This window comes from Gouania willdenowi, chromosome 18 (genome assembly GCF_900634775.1).
Source record: "Gouania willdenowi chromosome 18, fGouWil2.1, whole genome shotgun sequence".
Lineage (NCBI taxonomy): Eukaryota > Metazoa > Chordata > Actinopteri > Blenniiformes > Gobiesocidae > Gouania > Gouania willdenowi.
The window spans coordinates 5,596,707-5,624,608 of NC_041061.1; the positions used below are offsets into that span (position 1 = coordinate 5,596,707).

The 27,902-nt window shown below is 39.4% G+C and overlaps 1 protein-coding gene across 4 annotated transcripts in view; it reads left to right on the forward strand.

Moving 5' to 3' along the window:
* Window positions 1-1,221: 1,221 nt before the first annotated feature.
* The window catches only part of LOC114480036 (rho guanine nucleotide exchange factor 11-like), a 38,844-nt gene continuing 12,163 nt past the window's right edge, over window positions 1,222-27,902 (forward strand). For 3 of the 4 annotated variants that reach the window (XM_028473817.1, XM_028473820.1, XM_028473821.1), the window contains exons 1-26: window positions 1,222-1,326; window positions 6,326-6,414; window positions 6,494-6,598; window positions 6,841-6,890; window positions 7,923-7,980; window positions 8,080-8,264; window positions 8,414-8,485; window positions 9,065-9,172; window positions 10,086-10,134; window positions 10,215-10,252; window positions 10,369-10,461; window positions 11,478-11,546; window positions 11,622-11,726; window positions 13,415-13,513; window positions 13,601-13,643; window positions 14,670-14,766; window positions 16,711-16,833; window positions 18,356-18,379; window positions 18,462-18,588; window positions 19,520-19,613; window positions 20,726-20,858; window positions 23,251-23,457; window positions 23,532-23,579; window positions 25,944-26,092; window positions 26,170-26,310; window positions 26,765-26,841. In XM_028473817.1, coding sequence (XP_028329618.1) covers window positions 1,307-1,326; window positions 6,326-6,414; window positions 6,494-6,598; window positions 6,841-6,890; window positions 7,923-7,980; window positions 8,080-8,264; window positions 8,414-8,485; window positions 9,065-9,172; window positions 10,086-10,134; window positions 10,215-10,252; window positions 10,369-10,461; window positions 11,478-11,546; window positions 11,622-11,726; window positions 13,415-13,513; window positions 13,601-13,643; window positions 14,670-14,766; window positions 16,711-16,833; window positions 18,356-18,379; window positions 18,462-18,588; window positions 19,520-19,613; window positions 20,726-20,858; window positions 23,251-23,457; window positions 23,532-23,579; window positions 25,944-26,092; window positions 26,170-26,310; window positions 26,765-26,841 — 2,403 coding nt within the window. In that variant the 5' untranslated portion in view covers window positions 1,222-1,306. The remainder of the gene's footprint in view (window positions 1,327-6,325; window positions 6,415-6,493; window positions 6,599-6,840; window positions 6,891-7,922; window positions 7,981-8,079; window positions 8,265-8,413; window positions 8,486-9,064; window positions 9,173-10,085; window positions 10,135-10,214; window positions 10,253-10,368; window positions 10,462-11,477; window positions 11,547-11,621; window positions 11,727-13,414; window positions 13,514-13,600; window positions 13,644-14,669; window positions 14,767-16,710; window positions 16,834-18,355; window positions 18,380-18,461; window positions 18,589-19,519; window positions 19,614-20,725; window positions 20,859-23,250; window positions 23,458-23,531; window positions 23,580-25,943; window positions 26,093-26,169; window positions 26,311-26,764; window positions 26,842-27,902) is intronic. The other variant, XM_028473818.1, reaches the window with a different exon arrangement.

Here is a 27,902-nt window from a genome sequence, read left to right on the forward strand (position 1 = left end):
ACTGAAGACCCAAACATGTTGGAGCACAAAACCCAGGCAATTTTTTTTTCTCCCAATATACACAAAATGACAGAAAAATATACTTAATGACTTCTAAAACACACAAAATGACAACAGAAATACACACGTTGACAAGAAAGCACACAAAAATATGCAAAACCACTTCAAAAGTGCACAAAATGAAAGGAAACAACATAAAATGAAAGGAAACAACATAAAATGAAAAAAAATACACAACATGAAAGGAAAATACATAAAATGAAAGGAAAATAAGCAAAACAACTTCAGATGCGCACAAAACAACTGCAATAATGCACAAACTGAAAGAAAACTACACAAAATGATGTAAAAATGAATGAATTTAAAAAACATCGCCACACAAAATCACAGAAAAATACACATAAATGAATGACTCCATAGTTATAAACTGAGAAAAAATAGACAACTCCAAAAACACACAAAATGAAAGGAAAATACACAAAATGACAGACAAAAATAAAATGAAAAAATGAAAGGAAAATACACAAAATGACAGAAAAATATGCAAAACAACTCCAAAAGCGCACAAAATAAATGAAAAATGCACATCACAAAAGAAAAATAAACAATTACACACATTTATAGAAAATATTAAAAAAAAATTACTTTAAAAAACCTACACACAAAAACACAGAAAAAATAAACATAACGATTTCAAAATGATTCACTGACAAAAAATAAGACACAGCTCCAAAAACACAACAAAAATAAATAAATAAAGGAAAATACACAAAATGACAGAAAAATAATGCAAAACAACTCCAATATATTTTGTTGTTCAACTTTGTATGGTGATAAATGAAGAAATATGCAGTTTATTTTTGTTTATGAGTTCAAACAGTTTGTAAGGTTATAAGAAAAAATATGTATTAGTTAAAAAGATTCTTGACAATTTAAATAACTAGATGAATAATCTGTATATTGACTAAAGAAATATGATCTATGATTTATCTATTCAATATGAAAAAAGTTATCAATCTTTGATGAGTTTTTTTTTTTTTTTTAATTTGAATCGAATCGTGGAAACAATATCGGGATTCAAATCGAATCGTGAAAGGTACCCATCACTACTACTCACCAGTGTTGAATGGTAATGCATCCATCTGTCTAGGTGTCGCTGTTGTGCGTGTTTTGCATGTTTGATCTTTGAGGACTTGGAGTCTCAGTCACAGCCGGTGAAGACACCACGATAACAACCCAGCAGCAGGATCCACGTCCAGCACTGGAGATCCACACCGGGAAAGGATGTAAACAAAGCGGGGATTCAATGGCACAGCTGCTGGAGAGGTGCGGCTCTCCGATGTGACTCTGGACCAAAGCTGGACTCCTGGCTAACTCGCTAACATGCAACTTTGCGTCTGATTTTTGCACACTAAAAATATCCATTCATCGCTGCCTTCAACGCCAGAACGATCGGCAACTGAAACCATGTCTTCCTTTCCTTTGCCGGACATCGCTGGCTAATCGGCGGGCCGAGCCGCGTCTGGACGCCGCACGTAGAGCGCTGGAAGTCGGCGTAAGCGCGTACGCGATGCCGCTGCTTGGAGGAGGCCTATCGGTGAAGCTAACAGGAGCCACTTTGGCTTTTCCTTAACAATCACAGTTCTGCTTTGGAAATACACTGCAGCTTTTATTCCCCACTGTGCTGCTAAGTACTACTACTGTAACATATAACTGCAGTGCGCAAGGGCTAACCTCGGCTAACTGCTAGCTAACTAGCTCCCGTAGCAAAGCAAAGCTGATTGTAGCTCTGTGCGTTATTTTACACTGTGATAAATCGCTTCCTTTCCACTTATTGTAGTGGTTAAAAGACGCTGCTGACTGGTTAAACTGGTACGTGTTGATTAACTTGCACTGGTTCGATGCATTGGGAGCACAGGTGAGCTATCGGGCAGGTGCATTAGTGTTATTTACACACATGTGTACAGCTTAGTGTGGAAGGATTCACCCAGACACATTGGAAACATGGCTGTTGTTGACCTGGAGAACATCGAGACGTTTCATTCATGATTCATGAACCTGCAAAAAGGAGTTGTCTGTTCTTTATTATCCAACGCACCCAGTAGCCTTCTCCTCCTCCTCCTCCTCCTGCTCCAGGCTTTGTTTACCATACGTGTTTTTAACCCCACTGATGTAAACAAGTGCAGGTAGTAATCAGATTGGGGTGTTAGTTAAGATTGAGCCACATCCTTTTTTTTTTTTTTTTTGCTGGAAAAGTCCATCTGTATGTGGATGGGAAACATGAGGAGGAGAACCCAGTGGAACCAGAAGCTGGAGATCTGATAAGAAAAGCAAGCAACACACAAGCTCCCATTGTTGTGGACTGGAGAGGAAGATGATGGTGAGGATGATAAAGGCCACGACCCAGTGACGGGAGATCATCTTCATCATCAGGAAGCAGAAGAGTGCCAGACATGAGTCTACGTCAGCCCACCTCCACCTTGGACAGGTAGGAGCCTCCCCCTGGGTCCTCACATGTTGGGTGTCAAATGTTCAACATCAAACCCATTGGCAGGTGAAAGTCCTGCATCCGAGGTTGGTGATTGTGTAGTTGAGCAGTGGTTCTCAACCTTTGCAGCCCGCGACCCCCAAAATTAAGGACCCCCACTGTAGCTGAAGGTGGTTGAACACAGACATGAACATTGAAGAACAGTCACGTGGAGACAGGACCATCTATAAGGGGGAATAAAGGGGAGAGATTTTTGGGGTTCATCCATAAAGTCAGTAAAATGATGGTCTATTGTTCTATGAATCTGTGATAAACACATTTATTTATTTATCTGAATAATATTCACTGTTATCCAGGAAGTTTATTACTATTATCATTTACACCATAGTAAATAGTCATCTTAATGATGTAATTCCTTGTTTTAATCATAAATAGAATGGGTTAAAAGTCACCAAAAAATGGTGGTAAAATGGGAAATTGGTTAAAATGCGCAAATTAAAGCCAATTTTGGCTTTAAAGTGGCGAGCTGGGGTTGGGGGAATGTAATTTACAAAGTAGGAACAATTATTTTAAACTGGCAAGTAATTGGCGTTACAAATTGTGATTGTGGTTATATTGGCAAAAATAAGCTTGAAATCTTGTGAAGAGGTTAAAAGTGACAATAATTGGTCAACATATGCAACAATTGGGGGAAAAGTGGTGGAAATGGTTTATATATAAGTTCCAAAAATGTCTTGAAAGTGGAAAAAATGGTGTAGAAAAGGCAGCAAAAATGCATTAAAAGAAGCAAAAATATTGCATGAAAAAGTGATAAAAATTGGTTAAAATAAGGCAAGTTTGGAGTAGTTTCAGAAAAATGGTAAAAATAGGCAAAAATGGGCTCAAATTGTTTCTTGAAGGCGTCTGGTGACCTTCTATAATTCTGTGATAACCACTTTTATTTATTTATCTGAATAATATATGTAGTTCATTATTATTTGCACCATAGTATATAGTCATATTAAAGATGTAAATCCTTGTTTTAATCAGAAATATAATGGGTTAAAAGTGACTAAAAATGGTGGAAATGGTGGTGAAATGGGATTTTAAAAACCACAGAAACTGGGTAAAAGTTTCGAGTGGCCAAAAACAGAAAAAGTAGTAAAAAGGGTTCAAAGTGTCGATATTGGCTTAAAAGTGGCTGAAATGAGGAGAAGGGGGGGTTGGGGTGATGTTATTTAAAAAGTAGGAAGTGTCAAAAAGACAAATAAATCCAGCGCTCTACTCTAACCCCTAATTTCCACTGGATGTGTAACTGCTGCGTAACAACAATTTCTACTACCTGAGTATGCGGTCTGTCACTGTCACAGCTGCGTAACAACGAATAAACGTGTTTTTCATGTAAACCTCAATTCGGAATTACTATCTCCATGTAAACACAAAGCAGAATACCTTAAATCCGAAATACAACTCGTAAAATTGCGTAATAATGCGTGAATTAGCAAGATCTCCTGAGTCCTCGCGACAACAGTTACGCATCCAGTGGAAATCCGGTGTGAGACACAGATCTCTGCCAAAACTTACAGTAGACTGCAATGTTTACCAAATCTGGTCCTGGAGGACTCTGATCTGCACGTTGTACTCCTCCAACACATTCAAACCAATCCTGGACGAGCCCATGGAAGTGGTTCAGGAGTTCATGCTGAGCTTCTGCAGACCTGGATCCATACATTTCAGGATACAAACATGCAGGACAGCGGCCCTCCAGGACAGGAATTAATCCATCGTGTTGCATCCTAACACGTGTGGTTCCCTGAACGCCATCATTTGCATGGATACAAAAAACCAGTTGAAGTAAAGATACACAAAGCAAGTTTAAAGCTGCTGGAGACGATATTTTTTTAAAAATCAGATAAAGACACAGTGTCAACCTCATAGAGCCATAAAATGAAGATCGCTTGCTTGAAATAAAAATGTAAAAGGTTGAAATTGTTTTCATTCTCCGCTATAAAACACTCTAATTGACTTTGTGGGAAACGTTTGGCGCATTGCATTGTGGGTGCTAGCTGTCCGTGCTAACAGTGTTTAGCGTTGAGGTGGTAGCAGATGCTGCAACAGATCTGGTGATCGGCAAATTCTTTCTTGCACAATTTGTTCACAACTTGGCTTTAGTTTGCCATCCGTTGATTTTATGAACTAAAATAAACACCCACGAAACACAGCAACGACTTCTCTTTGGGTTCTCCCATTTCTTGTGTTGTGGTCTGTGCATCAGTATTATGAGTGTACCGGGAACTCGTGAAATGAGAACGGTTCCGCGCTGTTTGGAGTGCAAAAAAAAGTGATTAAATGCTTTTTTTTTTTTTTTTAAACAGTGCGTTATTTTTCTTTAATTACGTTAAAGTCCCAACCCATACATTTATTATAGATGTGTATATAGCAGTGTGTGTTCAGTATCATGTGTGTGTTCATCTGTGTGTTTCCTTGCTCTCTCCACCATCACTGCCTTCACCGCTGTGTCCTTGTGCTCGTGTGCTTCCCTCTCACTGTGTGTGTGTGTCATGTGACGACAGGGAGGCCAATAAGAAAAACACTCACCTGCTCAGGTAGGACCGGTGCTAGGGCTGGTGTGCGTGTGTGTGCATTGTTTACAAGTGTTTGAACGACTCTGCTCTGATGTTTGACTTCTTTAACTAATCTCTTGGGGTCAATTTGTCCCAAAGCTGTTTTAGCTGTGTAAAACTTGTCTGTAACTTGTCTGTGTGTGACCTTACATCTGTTGGTGCAGAGTTAATACTTTTGAGTTGACATGGGGGGTAGGGGGGAGACAATATCCAAATTTTGGAACAGCTCTTTTACAGTAAAAGTAACGTAGAGGAGGATGTATCTGAGACAGAGGACTTTATAGTGAATAACCCCAAAAATGTTACAAGAAAGGAGATAAAAATAAGTAAATACATATCTTTATGAGAGGAAAGGGAGGGTCGCCAACATCAATCATTAATATGGTTCTTTCTGTGAGAATCCTGAATGTGCACCCCAAATTAGAAAATATTTGGATGAAAGATTTGCAAGATACACTAACTCTAAAAGTGAAAGTGTGACCACAACCAATAGGGCTCATACACAAAAATGACTTATTAATGTCTTGAAAAACACATAAAAATGACTCCAAAACAGAAGCACTAAATTGGAAATAATTTTCAAAATGACTCTAAAAATCCACAAAATTCCTCCAAAAACACAAAAATGATGTGGTCATTAATGTTGTCAGTAAATTTGACAATATTTGGATAAAAAATATTCAAGAAAAATTAATTCTAGTTTGAAAGTTTGGCTTTGATGGTGGCGCTAGAGAACAGGTCAAGGTTTCATTATCAAGGTGTTATTTATGCATTCAGCAAATAAACAAAGTGCCTGACACAAAAATTCCTGAAAATTATTTCCTGGAGGCAAATATTCCTGGGGTCAGATTGACCCCAAGGGTAAAATGTCTTAGAAATATTTGAGGATATTAGGAGGGTAAAGAGTATTGAAGCGTCAGAGGCTCTGCTGATTTTCCAGCTTCTTATTCTAAGTTTCCTCTCTCTTTCTCTCTCTCTCTCCGTCATGCTTCACTTTCAGCCCTTTCGCTGCTTGGTGAGTCCCGTCTATAGCTTTCTTGTTGCTTTTTTATGCCTGCACTGAATTGCTTCTATCGTTGGTTTGTTATCCAGTTGTATGCCTCTCCTCGATCCTCTCCTCACTTTTTGTTCATCTTCTTTTCGCCCCCTTTAAAAGCCTCCTCAGAGTGTTTTGAAGTGCCCGTTTCCTCCCAGCTCCTACTGAGCCTCTCTTCCTCTGCTCCACCAATCACAGGCTCAGCAGTCTGACCATCGGAGACTCTGCCAAATCCTCCGCCGTCCAGCAGAAGGAGCCCACAGTCGAGGTGGTCGCCGAGAGCACAGGTGATCCATACTTCTGGATTCATTTACACGACAGGACAGCGGACATTCATCAGGTTCTAACTCGTGTTCTTGCCTCCAGGCCCTGGTTTGGTCCAGAGATGTGTGGTGGTGCAGAAGGACCAGCTTGGCTTTGGCTTCACAGTGTGTGGAGAGAGAGTGAAGCTGGTGCAGAACGTCCGACCAGGTATCATCATTAAACAGTATAGATCACCTTAGACTGAGAACCTAAAAACAAGTTGATGTCCTTCTTAATTCTCACCACTTTAGTCCAAATGGACACTTTCATTATTTAGAATGTTAAGAAGTTAAAGGAGGTATGAAAATGAAATGTTCTCTTTTAACATTATTCGATCAGACATGGGCAACTGGTGACACCAAACCCTTTGCTTGTCTTTTAATATCTGAACCCAATGTGTTCCTGCTCAGGTGGTGCGGCGGTCAAAGCCGGGGTGCAGGAGGGAGACCGAATCATAAAGGTATCACCCACTGTGTGTTTTTGTATCTTTTTAAAATTTTTATCTAATTTTTATCATTATTGCTATTAAATAAATACATACATTTTATTGCATAATTATGACCATCACCAGCCCTCCCTAAGGAAGGGTGAAAAAAATCTTAATTAAAGGCCCCCACATACACACCCGAGAAAGCCCCAGGAAGCTGAGGACCCAGCGCACCCCACCACCCCATCCCAGCACGGTAGCAACCCCCCACCGGCTGAGGCATCAGCAGAGGGGCGGAGGCCCACACCCCGGAGGCAACCAGTGCCATGCCGGACAGGCAGCTAGTGGGCGCCTTGCCGGTGGCTGGACCTAGAGTCAGCAGAGGCTGAATCCAAGGCCAGAGGGAACCAGTCCAGAACCATCACCAGGACGCCGCAATCCGCCCCACCAGTACCCCAGAGCGCTGGCCGAGCACCCCAGGGCACCCACAGGCATGCAAGTTCACCAACCACCAAAACCGCCAGGCTGCCAGCACCTGAGGGCACCCCACCGGCACTGGAAACCCCCAAGCGTGAGCGTCTGTACAAGGCCCCCCAGAGAGGGCCCACCCCGCAAACCGGCCGCCATCCAGCTGGGCTGCACACCCCCAAAGATGGCAGCCCAGACCCCGCAGCCCCCCAGACTGCACGAGTACCAGGGCAATGCCCCCCACTGGAGCGTGACTGATCGACAACCGCCATTGTGAGAAGGAGACGCATCAACAGCACACACCTGATGTTATGCAATAACCAGCGAAGACCACCTCAAAACCACCAGGAGACGAGGCCGGCACTCAGCCTCATAAGAAGAGGAGAGGTACCACCACGCATCGCAAGACCGCTATATGGCACGGAAAGACCCCGCAAAGCGAGTCCCCTGCCACACCCCTTAAAGGCCCACCACCACGCCTGACCGCACCATCTAGATGTATTTGTGCTCTGCATGGTGGCCCACTCATCCACAGAGGGGCAGGGCCCCCACCCGACAGTTGTTTGTATTTTTTGCTCATGTCCTTCATGTTTCCAGGTGAATGGCTCCTTGGTGTCTTCCATGTCCCACCAGGAGGTGGTCAAGCTGATCAAATGTGAGCATTAAACATTTGTTTAATGCTTTCTTTAAGCGCCAAAGTGGCCATATTGCTCCAAGGGGCGTTGCTGATTAAACCTGCTTGTGTCTGCTTTAGCTGGGACGTATGTCGCTCTGACGCTACAAGGACCTCCTCCGTCTGCAGCCACCTTACCCTTAGAGCCCCTCCCCACCGACCTCACACCTAATCAAAGGGAGGCTCCTCCCCCCCCCCCCCCCCCCCCCGCCTCTGGGCTGAGTAGTACCCCTTCCCAACGAATCACGGGACCCCGACCTCTCCAGGTGAGCCCAACGGATTGATCCAACATGGATCAGGTGGTGGTGAGACTGTGTGGCTGGTCCTCCTGTGAACTGAGAATTGTGAATTGTGAACTGTGTGTGCGTGTGCGTGTGCGTGTGTGTGTGTGCGTGTGCGTGTGCGTGTGTGTCAGGACCCGGAGGTACAAAAACATGCCACGCAGATACTCAGGAAGATGTTGGAGCAGGAAGAGGCTGAACTGCAGGTGTGAACATGTTATAAAGCCTCAATGTGCATCAATGTGTGATGTAATGGAATCATCCAAGTTTCTGTTCAACTAAATGTTTAAATGTTTACACACTGCTTTAACCACCCTATTATCCGCAAATATTACAAACACATTTTACCCTTGGGGTCAATCTGACCCCAAAGATATTTCCCTCCAGAAAAAATATTGTGGGAATGTAAGGTCACATACAGAAAGACAAGTTTTACAAAGCTAAAACAGCTCGAGGTCAAATTGACCCCAGAGGAACACCAATGTATGCAATATGTGTTCAGCACATTGAAAAAAAACATCATAATTATAATTTTATGCTTGATAAATTGTACTCATCAAATTCCAACAGGTCATGAAATATGAATTAAAAAATATAAATCAACATTAAATGGGGTCAATTTGACCCCAAGGATAATAGGTGGGTTAAAAGTTAAAGAAATTTGTAATCACGGCAGAATATATGATGAACAAATAATGAGGGGTTTAAAACAAAATGTCGGATTTTCTTCATGCTCTTTTGTTTCCGTGACGACATCTCCTTTAAATCCCATCCCATTGGTTCAGGGCTTGCTGGACGAGCAGCTGAAGAATCCCTCCCCGTCTCTGGAGGAATGCATTGAGAGAGCCAAGAGGAGAGCGCACCAAGTCCGTGTCAAGATCCAACAGGACCAGGTGAACAAAACTATGAAACCTACAAAATGCTCTTAACCTCTTAAGCCCGAGCCGCTTTTCTCCGAAAATCCCTGACCCATTACCAAATAACGTTTTTTTAAGTTTCTACATGACCTACATGGCTAATTTTTGTTCAGATTGAAGTAGGACCCTTAGTGGTTACAGATGATGTGACATTTTGGAAATATATGATACTGGGTGACAATAAATCCTGTTTTAAATACAGAAATCTGTAGTCTGCCCAAAAAAAAAAAAAAACTACAGATTTACATGAAATATAAAGCCAATTCTCAATAGGGAAGGCTAAAAATGCAGAAATAATTTAACTAATGTATGGACATCAACTGCAGCCACTTTGGTGTTTTGGTACGTAACATACCCGACGTGTATATCAGTGGATTCAGCTCGGCCTGTAGTTCCAACTAGGCTATTGTTATTGAGCTCTGTGTTGATTTTATGACTCACAGCTGTGGAAAAATGCAGAGTTTGCGAAAGTCGTAAACTTTTCCCTCTTTGAACATCATGGCCTGGTGTATGTGTTGTTGACTTTTGTTTGGACTTTGTGTTGGTTACAGTTTTAGCTGAGTTTCTTAGGAATACGGAGAGGTCTGGAACATGTGATTTCATTCATTCTTTACAACATTAAGGCCCGTGAAGCTGGAGTTGCCCCCGCCGGCGGGTCCATTAGGGCTAAAGAGGTTAAGTGATCACGGCTCGGGCTGCAATGAATACCTCTATATTTATTTATTTATTAGATTTTTTTTCTTCTTTTCTTTCATCATGCTTTCATTTGTCATCTTAGGTTGACTTCTACTTTGCATCATTTCTATATATGAAATATATGTACCTTTTTTTTGTAAAAAGGAAACAAATTGGTTTGTATGTCTTTAATGCTGTCTTTCTGCTCTCTCAGGATGGGACGAGGGCCGAGTCCATCTCCAGCTACGTCATGGCCGGAGAAGGTTTGTTTTACATTCTAACCACTGACGGATGAAGCGGCTGTTTGTCAGAAATGGTTTGAACTCTATCTCTCTTCTCAAAGGACGGCTGTCGATGGACTCCAGTGAAGGAGACGGAGAGGTAAGATTCATTGACAAGAGTGTGCACGTGTGTGTGCACCTGTGTGTTTATGCATGTGACAGAGCCGCTCACCTCGTCCCCTTGGTCCTACTCCTCCTCCTCCTCCTCCTCCCCAGGCATTTGAGAGTCTCCACTCATCCCCCTCATTTTCCTTCCGGAACCCCTTCCACCGACGGCAGAACTCCGACACACACACACTGTCTGACTCGGTGAGCCGACACACACACGCCTTCGTCTCTGTGTGTGTAAAGAGAACCTCCGTCTTTTCCTGGAATAGATTTGTAGAAAAACTCTGATAAACCTCATGTTTTTCCCTCACTTTTTTCTTTTTATCTTTTCAGAGCTAATTTATATCTGGTGAAACAAAAGTGACTAAATCGAAGATTATATTAAGACATTTTTATGGCTACATTTTGCATCTATTTCCAGCTCCTGCAGCATCTTCAGAATCAGGATTATTGTTTTTTTATATATTGAAATGTCACACAGACACATATTTATGATAATGCAGTTCACGACAAATGCAACTTTAAAAAAAACAAAAAAAACAACTTATATTACAATTAACTTATTTTATCTATTATTTTACATTTTTTAATTTAATGAATTTATTGAGCTTCTAATTATTGTATCTTAGCTTTTGTTTTACTAATCTGTTTTTTCTCCGCTATTCTTTACCTTTTTTTAATGTATTTATTTAATTATTTATAATGATTACTAAGTTTTTTTTAATTAAAACAACTAACTTATTTTAGCTATGATTTGCATTTTTTAAGATTTAACGTAATTTATAGAGCTTTTAATTATTCTATCTTAGCTTTTGTTTTTCTAATAATTTTTTTTTCTCTGCTATTCTTTAGCTTTTTTGATTTTATTTATTTTAATTATTATCATATAACTGGGTTATTCTTTTGCTTTAAAAAAAATACAAAAATAATTTGTTTATTCTCCTAATAATGATCATGTCTTAGCTATTGTTTTTCTATTTTCTACTCTTTTGAAATTTTAAATTATTTTATCTCAGCTATTTTTCCATGTATATTTCTATGTATTTAATTTTTTTTAATTTACATGAGTGCTTCTTTTTTTCTTTTTTGAAACCGATTTTTAAAAAATATAAATTGTTTTGTTTTTAACTGTAAATAAACTATTACAGATAAAAACTGCTGCACAACGTGAAAATAAAATGTTAGTCTTCTTCTTCTTCTCTAATTCATTTTCCCAGGGGACCAGAGCTCAGATCATCGGCCCCGAGGAGGAAGATGAAGACGAGGATGGTTATGCTTTTAATGAGGTGAGCTTTAGTCTCTCTGCCTCTGCAGCGTCCCATTGGTTCCCCTCATTAAAACCATCATGTCCCACCCCACAGATGGAAGGACCCTTTCAGGACATCGACTTGTTGAAGACGCGGCCCGCCCACATGACCGTGTTCATGAGATACGTCTTCACTCAGCTCCTGGACCCCAATCCTCTGGTCAGTGTTAATACTGGTTCTGGTAGAGGGAGTCGCCTTCCATCCCAAGGCTGTTCACACCAGTGTTTTTTTGATTGTTTATGTTTAGCTTGATTGTGATTATCCTATTATCTTATTATTATCCCAAAAGTCAAGGAAACATCAATGCATTCAGCAGATGCCTTTGAAGATGACTGGCAGTTGACAGTTGAAACATGTCAGGAGATCAAAGTAAATTTCCTGAAAAACAATTGTCTGAATAAAATGAAACCACAACATATTATTCAAAAAGTACTTGCTGGAATTATTACGCAGAAGTCAAAGAAACATCAAAGCGATCAGCAGACACCTCTGAAAAAGACTGGAAGTTGACAGTCGAAACATGTCACGAGATCAAAGTCAATGTCCCGAAAAACAGTTGTCTGAATAAATGAAACCCAAACACATTATTCAAAAAGAACTTGCTGGAATTATTAGGTGGAAGTCAAAGAAACATCAAAGTGATGAGCAGACGCATCTGAGGAAAACTGACAGCTGACAGTCGGCACATGTCAGGAGATCAAAGTAAATTTCATGAAAAACAATTGTAGCGTAACCAAGCTGAGGCTAGTTCCATTTAATAAATCTTAAATTAGTTTAGCTAACATTATCTTTGGCTAGTTTTAGTTTCAGTGTTTTTAGCTAAACAACGCTGAGGCTAGTTTAGTTTAATTAATCATACATTTCTACGTGTTTATCCAATGTTATCTTAGGCTAGTTTTAATTTTAGTTTGTTTTAGCTTGACACTGCTGAGGCTAGTTTAGTTTCATTATTCTTGAATTTGTTCATGTTTATCTAACGTTAGCTTAGGCTAGTTTTTATTTTAGTGTGTTTTAGCTTAACACTGCTGAGGCTAGTTTAGTTTAATTAATCATGAATTTGTTCATGTTTATGTAACGTTAGCTTAGGCTAGTTTTTATTTGAGTGTGTTTTAGCTTAACACTGCTGAGGCTAGTTTAGTTTAATTAATCATGGATTTGTTCATGTTTATCTAACGTTAGCTTAGGCTAGTTTTTATTTGAGCGTGTTTTAGCTTAACATTGCTGAGGCTAGTTTAGTTTAATTATTCTTGAATTTGTTCATGTTTATCTAACGTTAGCTTAGGCTAGTTTTTATTTTAGTGTGTTTTAGCTTAACACTGCTGAGGCTAGTTTAGTTTAATTAATCATGAATTTGTTCATGTTTATGTAACGTTAGCTTAGGCTAGTTTTTATTTGAGTGTGTTTTAGCTTAACACTGCTGAGGCTAGTTTAGTTTAATTAATCATGGATTTGTTCATGTTTATGTAACGTTAGCTTAGGCTAGTTTTTATTTGAGCGTGTTTTAGCTTAACATTGCTGAGGCTAGTTTAGTTTAATTATTCTTGAATTTGTTCATGTTTATCTAACGTTAGCTTAGGCTAGTTTTTATTTGAGTGTGTTTTAGCTTAACAACGCTGAGGTTAGTTTAGTTTACTTAATCATGAATTTGTTCAAGTTTAGCTACCGTTAGCTTAGGCTAGTTTCAGTTTGCTCTGATTAAGCGTCAGCCGCTCTTATCTGTAGGTAGATGGGTTAGTTTTTAATTCAGTTCACTAAAGGTTAGATTAGTTGCCTTTAAAAATTAGATGACATATTTTAGTTTTAACTAACGCTAACTGCCGCTAACTGTTTTCTCACGTTTACTGCAGCTCTTCTACCTGTCGGTGGAGGCCTACCTCGGCTCCAGCCCCAAAGACGCCCGAGCCCTCGCCCCTCAGGTTTGCTCCCACTTCCTGGATCCAGACGCAGTGAGTGCATGCTTTTCTTTTCTGCTCTTCATCTCCACCGATGTCCTCACCAGTTTACATGAAAGCGTGCTGCTCTTTCCTTTGCAGCCTCTGAAAATCAAAGTACGAGAGGAGTACATCACAGATATCGGTAAGAACACACAAGGTGAACGACTGCTTTATGAGGCTGTAATGTCTGCTCGTTTGAAGAACACTGTTTAAATCAGCAGTAAAATATACTAAAAACAATTATTTATCATATGATGTTTCTCATCGCTGGGTTACCTTGTTCGGTGTCTTTATCCATGAAAATATTGGCATTGATATTTTTAGTGTGGGAGCGTTAGAGCCCGACATGTAACAAGACTCAAATTATTATTATTTTTGAAATGTAAGAACATGCAAATTGTGAATTGTTAATGCACACCCCTAATTTATTGACTTTTTTTTTTTTTTACTAAAGACTAGTAAAATAAGTGTTTGTTTAAAGGTTAAAACACATTTACTTTCTCATTTACTGTAAGTAAATGAAGGTTTTGTAGCACTTTTTCGTGGATTTGTTATATCTTTCTATTAGAGCAAGGACCGTCTGTCTGTGCGTGGAGCAAATTTCTCCCCGACGCAGGGTCTGTTCAACCTGAAAATGTTTTACAAGCTTGCACACACGCCTAGTGTGTACACACACACACACACACACAATAAGAGGAGAGGTTTTAACAGCACCTTAACACCAAAACCTACAATAAACAGCACTAACTGTAACACACACACACACACACACACACAAAGCACCCCTGCATTAAGGAATGTTAAATGCTAAATATAGTTTCATTCGTACAAATTTATGTCTTTTATCAGATTCTACCTAAACCGCCGCATTGGTGCGAACTTTATTTATTAATTTATCATGTTAATGTCCCATAGAATTAAACCAGGGAAATTGCACACGCTATTTATCTTTGCACCTGCACATATATCCCTTTATAACAGTAGAGTATGTACACCTCTTTGTACATCCAACCTTCAAACACATACTCATTTGACCATAATTGACAACTCTACTTAAGCTCCTCCCACTGTATGAATACATACTTCCAACGGGCACTGTACTAGTATGTAAAATGATCCATATCACAGCTTAACTTATGAAGAGTCTTAACGTGTGGCGTCCCTTCAGAGAGCCGACTTCACGCCCAGGAGGACATCCGAGGGCCGCTGTCTGAGCTGCAGCAGCAGGTGCTGCCGGACATCCAGGACCAGATTCAGGACTACAGGTAGAAAACGCAGCACTCACTCACTCACTCACTCACTCACTCACTCACTCACTCACTCACTCACTCACTCACTCACTCACTCACTCACTCACTCTCTCTCTCTTCCTCTCTATGTTTTGCTCATGTTGACTCTGCATGACTCTGCTACAAATGTGCCACAATCAGAACACTGGACAAGGAGGCGTCAGCTGCCGCTATCGCCTCCTTCACCTGCTCCGTTTCTTCAGGTGTCCGGGCGACATCCGCGACTTTACCTTCCTTTTGTTCCGCGAGCAGCGATCGTATTCCTGTCACTTAGTTATTGGGAAAATGAATAATTTTTGAACATTTATGAATCGTTATTGAATGGTCACGTGTCACATCATGATTAGTCTAATAATCGATGTATTGGCACACTTCAATTGTACAGTAGAGCTGGAATCTCATCACGATACTATACATACTATACAAACTCAATGAGTATATACTGTATACTACATATACTATATACAGGTGCTGGTCATATAATTAGAATATCATGAAAAAGTTGAAAACTGTGAAACTTGTGTATTATATTGATTCATTACACACAAACTGATATATTTTAAATGTTTATTTCTTTAAATTTTGATGATTATAACTGACAACTAATGAAAATCCCAAATTCAGTATCTCAGAAAATTTGAATATTACTTAAGACCGATACAAAAAAAAAAGATTTCTAGAAATGTTGACCAACAGAAAGGTATGAACATGATAATTATGAGCATGTACAGCACTCAATACTGAGTTGAGGCTCATTTTGCCTGAATTACTGCAACAATGCGGCGTGGCATGGAGTGGATCAGTCAGTCAGATTTTCTATGGGGTTAAGGTCAATCAAGAACAGGGATACAATGGTCCTTAAACCAGGTACTGGAAGCTTTGGCACTGTGTGCAGGTGCTAAGTCCTGTTGGAAAATGAAATCTGCATCTCCATAAAGTTGGTCAGCAGCAGGAAGCATGAAGTGCTCTAAAACTTCCTGGTAGACGGCTGCGTTGACCTTGGACCTAAGGAAACACAGTGGACCAACACCAGCACATGACATGGCACCCCAAACCATCACTGACTGTGGAAACTTTACACTCCACCTCAAGCAACATGGATTCTGTGCCTCTCCTCTCTTCCTCCAGATTCTGGAACCTTGATCTCCAAATGATCTCCAAAGGACATGTAAAATGTACTTTCATCAGAGAACATGGACCACTCAGCAGCAGGCCAGTCCTTTTTGTCTTTAGCCCAGGAGAGACGCTTCTGACGCTGTCTCTTGTTCAGGAGTGGCTTAACACAAGTAATGCAACAGCTGAAACCCATGTCTTGCATACGTCTGTGTGTGGTGGTTCTTGAAGCACTGACTCCAGCTACAGTCCACTCTTTGTGAATCTCCCCCTCATTTTTGAATGGGTTTTGTTTCACAATCCTCTCCAGGACGTGGTTATCACTATTGCTTGTACACTTTTTTCTACCACATCTTTTCCTTCCCTTCACCTCTATATTAATGTGCTTGGACACAGAGCTCTGTGAACAGCCAGCCTCTTTAGCCATGACCTTTTGTGTCTTGTCCTCCTTGTGCAAGGTGTCAATGGTCGTCTTTTGGACAACTGTCAGGTCAGCAGTTTTCTCCATGATTGTGTAGACCTACAGAACTAGACTGGAGTATTTTTTGCATACTAAATCTTTTCATACTATCTAATGTGAACTAGTATGAATTGTGACTTAATAATGATTATTATTATTTAGATTTTATTTCCCTTATTTTCCTCAACCAAAGACAAAATTTGGTTCTGAAAAGCAATGCACATCACAAGTCAGTCGCTCTGACAATTTTTGAAGATGCTCAACATGATTTTAAAAAAAAAAGAAAAGAATTCTGGGGAGAAATATAGATTTTTAATATCTGTGTGTGTGCGTGTGCGTGTGTGTAGGAACAAGCAGATGATGGGCCTGGGTTCTCTGTTTGGAGAAGGAGACCTGCAACATCTGGATGGAGACCCAGTGAAGGAGAGACAAGTGGTGGACAGACAGGTCACAGCCCTCTGGGAGATACTGTGAGTCCCCCCCCCCCCCCCCCCCCCCCCCCCTCAGAAAAGAACTCTTAACTCAGAACATTATGTATTTTAATTTTTTACATGTACTTTTTTTCATTAAAGTCTGACGAATGTGGACGATATTGAGAGAAAATAGTTTTCACAAATGAAGAGAACAATGAAGATATTGAATTGTCTTATTTTGAAAAGAATACGCCTTCAAGCCAAAAACCCAAAGAGAAGCAAACACAAAAGTGAAATAATGAAATTAAAAAGGATCAGAAAAATACATTTAATAAGTTTCTTTTTAAAAACTACAATCAATAATCAATTTAAATAATAATAAATAAAATTAAAAAGAATTATTTTAATCAAACAAATGGTCCAAAAACATCTATTTGTTTTTAAATGCATGTGTCCTTTAGAACAGGGGTTCTCAGTACACTGGGAGGGGGTCGCCACATGCCTTCAATAAACTAAGAATATTTTTTGAAGAATTTAAGCCTGTTTTTGTTTATTTTTATTCTTTTTCTGCAACTACACCAAACTTGCCATATTTTAACCTATTTACATCACTTTTTCTTGCCATATTTATGCTCCTTTTAATGCATTTTTGCTACATTTCTGCCATTTCGGACACTCTTTCCACCACTTTTCCACCTAATGTCACATATGTTGACCCATTGTTGTCACTTATAATCTATTTTCATCATATTTCATGCTCATTTTTGCCAATTTAACCATATTCACGTTTTGCCAGTCCCATTATTTACCATTATCATTACCATTATTTTCTGTCAATTTTTGTCCAGTTTCCCATTTCACCTTCTTTTCCACCATTTTTGGTCACTTTTAACCCAATTTCTGAATAAAACAAAGATTTACATCTTTAAGATGACTATATACTACAGCACAAATAATAATAATAATACACTTCCTGTTTAACAGTGGATATTATTGAGATAAATAAATAAATGTGGTTATCACAGATTCATAGAACAATAGACCATCATTTTACTGACTTTATGGATGGACCCCAAAAATCTCTCCCCTTTATTCCCATTTATAGATGGCCCTGAAAAGGTTGAGAACCACTGCTTTAAAACACACGATCATTTATGAATGAATGACTAAATATTTTCTTATACATTGAGTGGATTTATGATGAATGCATCTTAACTACTGTAAGTTTACCTCATTACGCATCTTTAAAGTGAAAATTAACCCTCGCTCTGCCTGCGTTGCTTAGCAACAGCATCGGTTGTTCCCGCTGCAATAAAAGTCTTTAATTACGAAGAGACAGAATAAATGCAATAAAAGGCAATAAATTGTGAAGCGAAGGTTAACAGCTGAGCTGCAAAGCCCAGACACCACATGACTCTCACACACACACACACACACGCACACACACACACACACACACACACACACACACAGGCCTCTTCTTGTGACATGACGAGGACGACACGTTCCGTTTGTCAGTGACTTTATGGAGTTAAACTGGAAATGTGACACGTTTGTATCTTTTCTTTGATTCCTGTAGATCCAAACATGAAGAGGACAGAAGGTGAGGAAACACGCGTCGTTTCTACCTGTTCTCCATCTTTCCTTCTCAGCCTCTAACTCTTCCTCCTCCTCCTCTTCCTCAGCTCTCCTCTGGCCTCGGCCGTGCTTCTCTACCTGCGGCATTCTGGGATCAAGCTCAGAGACTCCAAGGTGTTCCCTGGTCTGAGCACGGAGAAGGAGAAGTGGCTCGCGTTCCTCAAGACAAAGAAGGTAACGACGATGACTCAGCATACAGCATGTGCTTTGTTTTAACTGAAGGTGTTACGATCTGGCTCGTGAACGTAACCTTTGTTTATTGGTAGAATAAAATAAAAAAAAACGCCTCCTACACGTTGATTGCATTTAAAGCAGGGTTTTTCAACCTTTGGGTCGTGACCCCATGTGGGGTCACCTGAAATGTTTTAATTTCAAAAAAATGATTGGAATTACATTTTTTAATGAGTTTTTTTTTTTATTGAAGTTATTTTATATATATATATATATAAAACATTTTAGATAAAAAAAATTTAAAATATTTTTATTTTAATATTTTTATTTATTTAAAATTTTTTCTAATGTAAAACATTTACATTTTAAAATATAATTTAAATCATTTAAAAAAATTTTTTATTATTACTAGACAATTCACGAGACATTATTTTATTTGAGTTTTTTTAATCTGTCCCTATTCTAATTTATTTTTTTTAAATCAAAATATTTTAAAGTTTAACATTTTTTAAATTTGTATTTATCTATTTTGCACAATTTAAATTTATTTTTTTTAAATTTGCATTATCACAGAAATAGATATACAGTGCAGGAAGAGGCAGAAAGCTCAAAAGATGGACCTTAAAAATTAATATTTTTTTTCAAATGAAAACACCCCACACAATCTCAAACTGTATTCTATACTTTCCCTTTCTCAAATATAAATCTAGTTCAAATAAAAGTGTCAAATTTGTGATTTCAAAATGGGGTCAAGACAAGAAAAAGGTTGAGAACGACTGATAAAGGAATAAAATTGTTCGGAAAAGTACTTTTAAGGTGTTTTTTTTCCCCCTTGTTTTTATTGAGCACATAAAACACCCAAGATGATGTTGATGCTGATTGAGCGATGTGTGTGTGTGTGCATGTGTGTTTGTGTGTATGTGTGTGTGTGCAGCTGGGCGGTGTTAGGAAAGAGAAGGATGGAGAGGACAAGAAGAGGAACCCCATCCTGAAGTACATCGGGAAGCCCAGGAACACGGCCCAGTCCAGTCAGTCTCTATGTCTCACACACACATTCTTCTTTGTTTAAAGGGTTCTTTCACATCTATAGTCCTGTGGTCTCAGTTCAGGCTGTTAATTTGCAACATTATTGAATTTTTATTTGGTCTGCTCCTCTTTCACACTACTCTTTGCCAAGTGCACCAAACTTTCTAAATGTCGTCATCAAGTGGGCAAAACAGTCAGTTTCCTATTGAACAGAATACTTTCTTTTCCTTCTTAGTAATTAGACGAAAACAACACTTTGGTCACAAAAAATTTTTTTCCAAAGGAAATCCTAAAACAAACCCCCCAGAAATGTAATTATTAATAATTCAAAATAACCCATAATCTAGAGGCATTAGCTTAGCATTAACCCAGCATTAGCGTAGAAATAGCATTAACCTAGCATTAGCCATAACCTAGCATTAGCCATAACCTAGCATTAGTCTAGCTATCACACAAACTTCCAATTCAAAATAACCCATAATCTAGAGGCATTAGCTTAGCATTAACCCAGCATTAGCGTAGAAATAGCATTAACCTAGCATTAGCCATAACCTAGCATTAGCCATAACCTAGCATTAGTCTAGCTTTCACACAAACTTCAAATTCAAAATAACCCATAAACATTAGCTTAGCTTAGCAATAGCAATAACCTACCATTAGCATTAGCGTAGCAATTATTATTTATTATTATTTTTATTTTACATTTTCAGGCATGTGACATTTAATACATTTCGTGCAATCACATGCATATCCAATATTCCTACACACACACATCCAAAAATATATACATCATAACATGAGCCTAACAATAGCAATAACCTAGCATTAGCATTATCTAAGAACGGAAGGATATACCAACGTTTCGATTCAAATCCCAATTTTAAAAAAATGAAAATAAAAAACTCAAATCAAAGATACAGATGTAATGATGCACTCCTTTCAATTTAAATACATAGATTATATTTTGTAGGAAAAAAATCAGATTATGTTATCAAAATACAAATTATTATTCTTTCATTGAAATTACTTATTGAAACGAATGTGTTTTCTTCTTATAACCTTCTTCCAAACACTTTAACTCATAAAGTGTGTGTGTGTGTGTGTGTGTGTGCAGTTCTTCCAGGCAGCGTGAGGAACATCATTCAGCAGTTTGAGAATCACACAGACGTGCCCGTAGAGGAAGGAGGAGACGGAGGTGAGCCTCAGAGGCTCTCGTCCAGTAGCCTGGGAGACGACAGCATGGACAGGTAGCTGCTAACATTCATATGTTGGGAATAATATCCACTCTTATCCAGGAAGTGTATTATTATTTGTGCCATAGTATATAGTCAGGCCTAAAGATTTAAATCATTGTTTTAATCAGAAATAAAATGTGTTAAAAGTAGGGCTGCACGATTATGGCCAAAATGATAATCGCGATTATTTGGATACAAACTTTAATCACGATTATTCATTATCATTATTGTTAGGAAAAACATCAGTATTTTTATTTAACTATCTTTTAACAAACACTGTATGAAGCGTTCAGAGTGCAAAAGAAAAGTTTTTTGGAAACAATTACAGCATAAAGAGATAAGTTAAGAACATTAGGCTTAAACCTACAGGTTTTGAGCAACAAACAGCAGCCTGTCCACATTTAGAGTGTCCGCTCGATTAATGAATTAATAGTAACTAATTAGATACTTTTGTCGATCAACTCATGGGGGCGTGTCGACACGTGCAACACGAGTGCCCTCACCACCTAAAAAAGCCCTAAAACTCTCCAGTTTTCTCAAATACCGTTTACTTCCACGTTAAGTTAACAGTATCAAGCAGAGTGTGTGCGCCGACACTCACAGGGAAACAAGTGTGTCTACATGTGTGTCTGAACCCTGTCCGAACCCGTCTGGTTCTGTTGGGCTCGGATCTGGTACGATATCCACCCTCTGAGATAATCAGAGGAAAAAGGAGGAGGGAGAGAGATAGACTGTTTTATTTCCACCTGGCTTCATTCATCCCGGCTGATAGCTGAAGTAGAGAGGGGCGGGGCTTATGGTTAACAGACCAGGCTGAGCCCAGAGAATGTCAACATGTTGCTTTTTCTGAATAAAAACCAGTAATAAAGCAGCGCTACAGGTTCTTAGCTCGACATGAGTCGCTCTCATCAGTCTAGTGACAGAGTGACCCGAAGCGTTGCTCCTCGTTATTAAGGTATCTTAACGAAGCCTTAACCATTTGTTCTCCCCTCGGTGGTTGGCTGATTACTGGGGTTGAGTGGTTTGATATGCAGCAGAGCCGCATTTTAAATGTAAGAATCGCACGTGAGTGACCAAAAAACTGTAAAAAGAGTGGTGAAATGGGATTTTAATAAACCACAGAAATTGGTTAAAGGTGCAGTCCGCAATGCTCAGATCCCTCTCTCCCCCTCCCTCCTCGCTGCTCTGTTGCCCTGCCTCCAGACTTTCCAAAGTCCCTCCCTCAGAGGAGCTAACAAGCTAACGTTAGTCCGACAGCAACATCACAGTAATATAACATGCTCTGTTAAAAGCATATTACTGCAGCGCTTCTCTCTCTCAAGGTGCAGACACCTCAGCAACAGCAGTAACACAGTGTCACTTACAGCAGCCCACACGGAGGCTGCTGTGCGCGCACACAAACAACACATGCACCACAGAGTTCTAGTGTAACAATTACAAATCAAACATAATGTAAATCAAGCAGCAGTATTTACCTTTCAAGCAGAAAAGTCACCAATCCCATCTTCTACTCCTCCAGACCATACACGGAAAAAAAAAAAAAAAAATGGCACTCTAGCTTCAGGAAAGGGGCGGGGCCTGTAAGCAACAGCTGTCAGACAGTCCATCAAACATAATCCTGGCTCTGATTGGTTCTTTTTGCTCGGTCGCGGTGCATTCTGGCAATCTGCCAAAGGCAGTAGGAGCAGAAGGGGGACTCAATGAGTCTGTTTTTTTCACACAAACTACTAGTTTGATGTAAAGCTGTCCTTACATAGTGACAGCTTCAGCAAATATGACAAAAAGTTACTTTTATAAGAGTTACGGACTGCACCTTTAAAAATTGCAAATTAGAGTGGACAAAAATGGACAGAAAAAGTGTTCAAAGTGTCAATAAAAGATGGCAGAAATGGGCGGGTGGTAATGTCATTTAAAAAGTAGGAAAAAAATAGTTTAAACTGGCAAATAATGGACATGAAAAATAGTGAATGTGGTTAAATTGGCAAAAATAAGCATGAAATATGGTGAAAAGAGGTTAAAAGTGACAATAACAGGTTAACATTTGGTGGAAAAAGTGGTGTAAAGAGTTTATATAAGTGCTGAAAATATCTGGAAAGTGGAAAAGTCATTGGAATTTGATGGAGAAGTGGCAGAGATGGGAGTAATGTTGCAAAAATGCATTAAAAGGAGCAAAAATATGTTTAGAAAAAGTGTTGAAAATTGGTTAAAATATGGCAAATTTGGTGTAGTTGCAGAAAAAGTGTAAAAATAAGGAAAAATGGGCTTAAATTGTAGTTTTTGTGTTAGTGAACGTGTCTTTTTTGCAGAGATAATATACCTCACAGCTGTGTCACATTTTCAATTTCTACGTTGTTTTCCAAGATGCTTTTTAAAAAAAAACACTAACAAAGCTTCGTGTCTGCAGCCCCACAGTGTCGGTGCGTTTGGCCCGCAGTGAGTCCCTGAAGGCTCAGGGTGAAGGTCGGCGGCGAGGCGTGGCCTCCGTAGTCGAGTCCGTCCCTCGCTCACGCAGCGACGTGGACATGGAGGACTGCGGTGAGGAGAGGGAGGCGTCGGGGTTGAGGCCGCTGCAGCTCAGCGCCTCGTCGTCTGCGTCCAGCAGCTCAGCACGGTACGCTGAGTCATTGTTAACGTGAGCGCGTCACTTCTCCTGTCACTGATGAACACTGGTTTCCTCTCACTCAGGTCTTTAGAAAACCAAACGCCTCCGTACACGCCGCGCTCCAGACGCAGGTGAGTCGCTGTCGTCCCGACTTTACTTTTTAGTTAAATGCTGAGAAAAGTGACTGACTGACTCCAAGCACATCATGTGATAACACGACACAAACAGTCTGAACACAATGTTTAATAAAATGCTTAGAAATTGTTTTTACAGAATTAAACTTATTACATTTTTATTTTGAAGAAGCCACTTCCACATTTTGTAAGAAAACTATCACAACTTAATGCTTTTAGGTTTTAATTTGAAAATAAAGATATAAAAGATGCAGGCGTTATTACATCATGTGGTATTGACTATGATCTTCTTTGGTAGATTTGACAAATACTTGGTTGTTTCACATGAAAACATACTATGGAAAGCTGTATTAGCATTTAATCACTAGGCCTTACTAGTTGCAATTTTAGTTTTCACGAGTCGTGGGAATTAGGAAATGTTAATTTTCAATAATTGGAAAACTTGTTACAAATATATTTTCACATGTAGTAATTACATTTTAGCTATTTAAAGGTTATTTACACATATCAATAATTCCCTTTCCAAATGTAAGAATAACAATTATAGGTATCTACACTTTGATTTCCACATGTTAAAAAAGCAATAACTAGTGAAAATGTATTTTCCCATCTCAGATATTAACAATTGCATTCTGGATAACGAATGTTGGTGTTAATCTGATACGTGGGAGGGATCAGATATCAGTACATGCCATAGCAAGGCGTTTTAACATTTATTCAGATATATTTTTTAACTAGTGTAAAGTCTTTTTTTTTGATATCTTTAATTCAATTCTGACTAGTTATAAAAGGTTGTATATATTGTAGATGTCTAAAATGAAGTTACTTGTAAGAATTACATTTTCACTAGTTACAATTATATTGGAGATATCAGAAATTACAATAATTAAATTTTGACTAATCAGAATTGAGTTTTAGATATCTACAATTCCATTCATGATATTAGTAATTTAAAAACAATTGTAGATATCAACAATTAACATTGTGACTAGTGAGATTTGAATAGTTATAGATATAGATATAAAAAACTACAATTGCATCTCTTCAGAATTATATTATTGATATGTGGCCTTGGAATCACATGACAAAACTATAATTATAGATATCTATGATTTGAATGAAAGTCAATAGAACATTTTGAGTAGTTGTAATGAAGTTTCAGATATCTACAATTGTTGATATCTACAATTAATAGTCTAACTAGTTAGAATCTAATTATTGATCAACAATTGAAAGTGTATGTGGATGTAACGATTCACTCAACTCCCGATACAATTCGATTCACGATACTGGGTTCACGATACGATTCTCTCACGATTTATTTTACAAAATGGGAATGTAGACAAATGATGCCTGAAAAATATTCCTTTATTTTTTTTAGGGAAAAAAATACGGTACTATTTTCCTTTTATATTTAATTGTCAAAAGAATCCCATGATAAACTAATCAAAACAATGCAATTTAACTAAAAATAAATCCTGAATGAAATAAATAAAGGAATAATACAAATGAAGAAGCCTATTCATTTAAATTCTGGTTCTATTGTAAACAATGCAAAATTGCATAATAGTTCTTTTTCTTTTTAAAAGTGCAACTTTTGTTGCACTTTTTGTGCCTTAACAATTGGACTTTAAAAAAACAGTCATTGCACTGTATTTACGGCAGATATTTGTTTGGACCAGCAGAGGGCGCTGGTAACCCAGTGGTCGATTGGCATGCAGATATTCTAGTAGTGAAGAAGAGATGCTATGCTAGCAGACAGAGCTAATAGAAAAACGTGACTTTTACAGACATTCACGTAATATTAAAGATATTCTTTCGGTGCTAAAGGGGTAAGGAATCATTTATGAACATGTTTAAGAGTAGAAGGCGGCCAGAAAGAAAGTAGTAGCAGATTCCGTCCGCCGCCTACGCTTCTGGACAAGAGAAGGATACATAGATAGCGTCTTCTGCTGTTTAAAAAAAGTACTGCGATTCGATTTGAACCGTGATACCTATGAATCGATTTTGAACTGCCTTACGATTAATCGTTACATCCCTAGCAACTATTTAAGATTACATTGTGGATATGTTGACTTGGAATCAGATCTCAAAATTTAATTATAGATTAGAAATTAAATTATTAAACGTTAAAATGGTTTACCATATACAGATATCTTTTCTGGTGTACAGACGGCTAACAAGTAATTAGTTGAATGGGACACTAAGGGTCACGTGTTGTCTGCCATTAAAGAAAAGTTATTATTCTTGATACTTTGGTTAATAAAAGAAGACTATGGCGCTCCATGGCAAATTAAAAGTTAACATTATGATCTGGAATGGATAATCCACCATAGAAACCCTGTTTGCGTTGGTGCATAGGAGTGTGGACTCACCGCTGGCTCTGCTGCCGGACTCGGCGGTCCTGGAGGACGAGGTGTCGGAGGCTCAGAACTGGCAGGACACGGTTTCCCCTCAGCTGCTGCTCTCGCTCAGCCCGAGGGAGGTGGAGAGGCAGGCGGTGATTTACGGTGAGCCCTGGCGTCCACCGCGTCATTCAGAGTCCAGGAAGACGAGGCGCTGATGTGTCCCCTCCTCTTTCCCTCAGAGCTGTTCACCACCGAGGCGTCGCACCTACGGACGCTGAGAGTTCTGGACCAGGTGTTTCTTCAGAAGATGAAGTCCGTCCTCAACGCTGACGAACTGGCCTGTATTTTCCCCAACCTGCACCAAATCTACGACCTCCATGGTCAGTGTCACTGTTATTACTGTCGGTTTTAATTCAATCAAAAATAAGCAAAACACACACAAAAATAACAATTATCACCAGTTTTTTGCATCGTAAATAATTTTTCCTTTATTAATTAAATAAATTTTTTTGTTTGTCATTTTCACGATTCTGTGTTTTTTAATAAATATGCAACTTATAATTGATTTTTAAGAAAATAATACAACTAACGATGCATTAACAACACAATTTTAAATGGACAGTTTGTAAGTTCGATCATACAGTATATAATTAATAAAAGCTGAATGTGTACGTTTTTGTGTGTGTGTTTGCACAATAAACAGTGTGTGTGTTCAGGGCTGTGTTGCTTAGTGAAGAATAATAAGTGAAGCAAATGGTAAAGAAAAGGCCACAGGTTGATCTCAGCTTCACTCACTCAATATTTACACTGGGCTCATTTCTCATCTGTCTGCAGCCGCTCTTTGTGAAGCCATGAAGAAGAAACGAGAAACGCCCGTCGTTCAGGACATCGGAGACGTGATGGTGGCAACGGTGAGAGGATTGCATCATACTGGTGGTAGTGTGTGTGAGACAATCTGTGCTGTAAAGAATAGGGACAGACGCTTGGAAATGAACAGACTGACTGACAGACAGGCATAGCCAGACAAACTAATGCTTGTAGATGGACGGAAGCTTTCAGACGGACGGACGCAGGCTGACAGACAAACGTAGATGGGCAGATGCTTGCCGACTGACAGATAGAAGCTTTCAGATGGTTGGACGCAGACTGATGGTCGGACGCTTGTAGATGGACGGAAGCTTGCAGACGGACGGATGGACGCAGACTGATGGTCGGACGCTTGTAGATGGATGGACACTTGTAGATGGACAGATGCTTGCAGACTATTGAACGGATGCCGACTGACGGACGGCAGCTTTCATACGGACAAACGCTTGCAGATAGACTGATGGATGCAGACTGATGGTCGGACACTTACTGATGGACGGATGCTTGTGGATGGACGGACGCTTGTAGATGGACAGATGCTTGCAGACTAATGAACGGATGCCGACTGACGGACGGCAGCTTTCAAACGGACAAACGCTTGCAGATAGACGGATGGATGCAGACTGATGGTCGGACACTTACTGATGGACGGATGCTTGTGGATGGACGGACGCTTGCAGACTAACGGACAGATGCTTTTGGATGGATGGACGCAAACTAATGGATGGACGCAGACTGATGGACGGATGCTTGCAGACTGATGGACGTACGCTTGCATACTGATGGACGTACGCTTGCAGACTGATGGACGTACGCTTGCAGACTAACAGACAGATGCTTACGGACGGACGAACGTAGACTAATGGGCGGAAGCTTGCAGACTAACGGACCGATGCTTACGGATGGACAGACACAGATTTATGGATGGACGCTTGCAGACTGACGGACAGATGCTTACGGATGGCGATGTACTGACGGATGCAGACTGATGGACGGACGCTTGCAGACAAACGGACAGATGCTTACGGACGGACGGACGGACACAGACTGATGGACGAACGCAGGTGGATGCTTGCAGACTGACGGACAGATGCTTTCAGTGTGA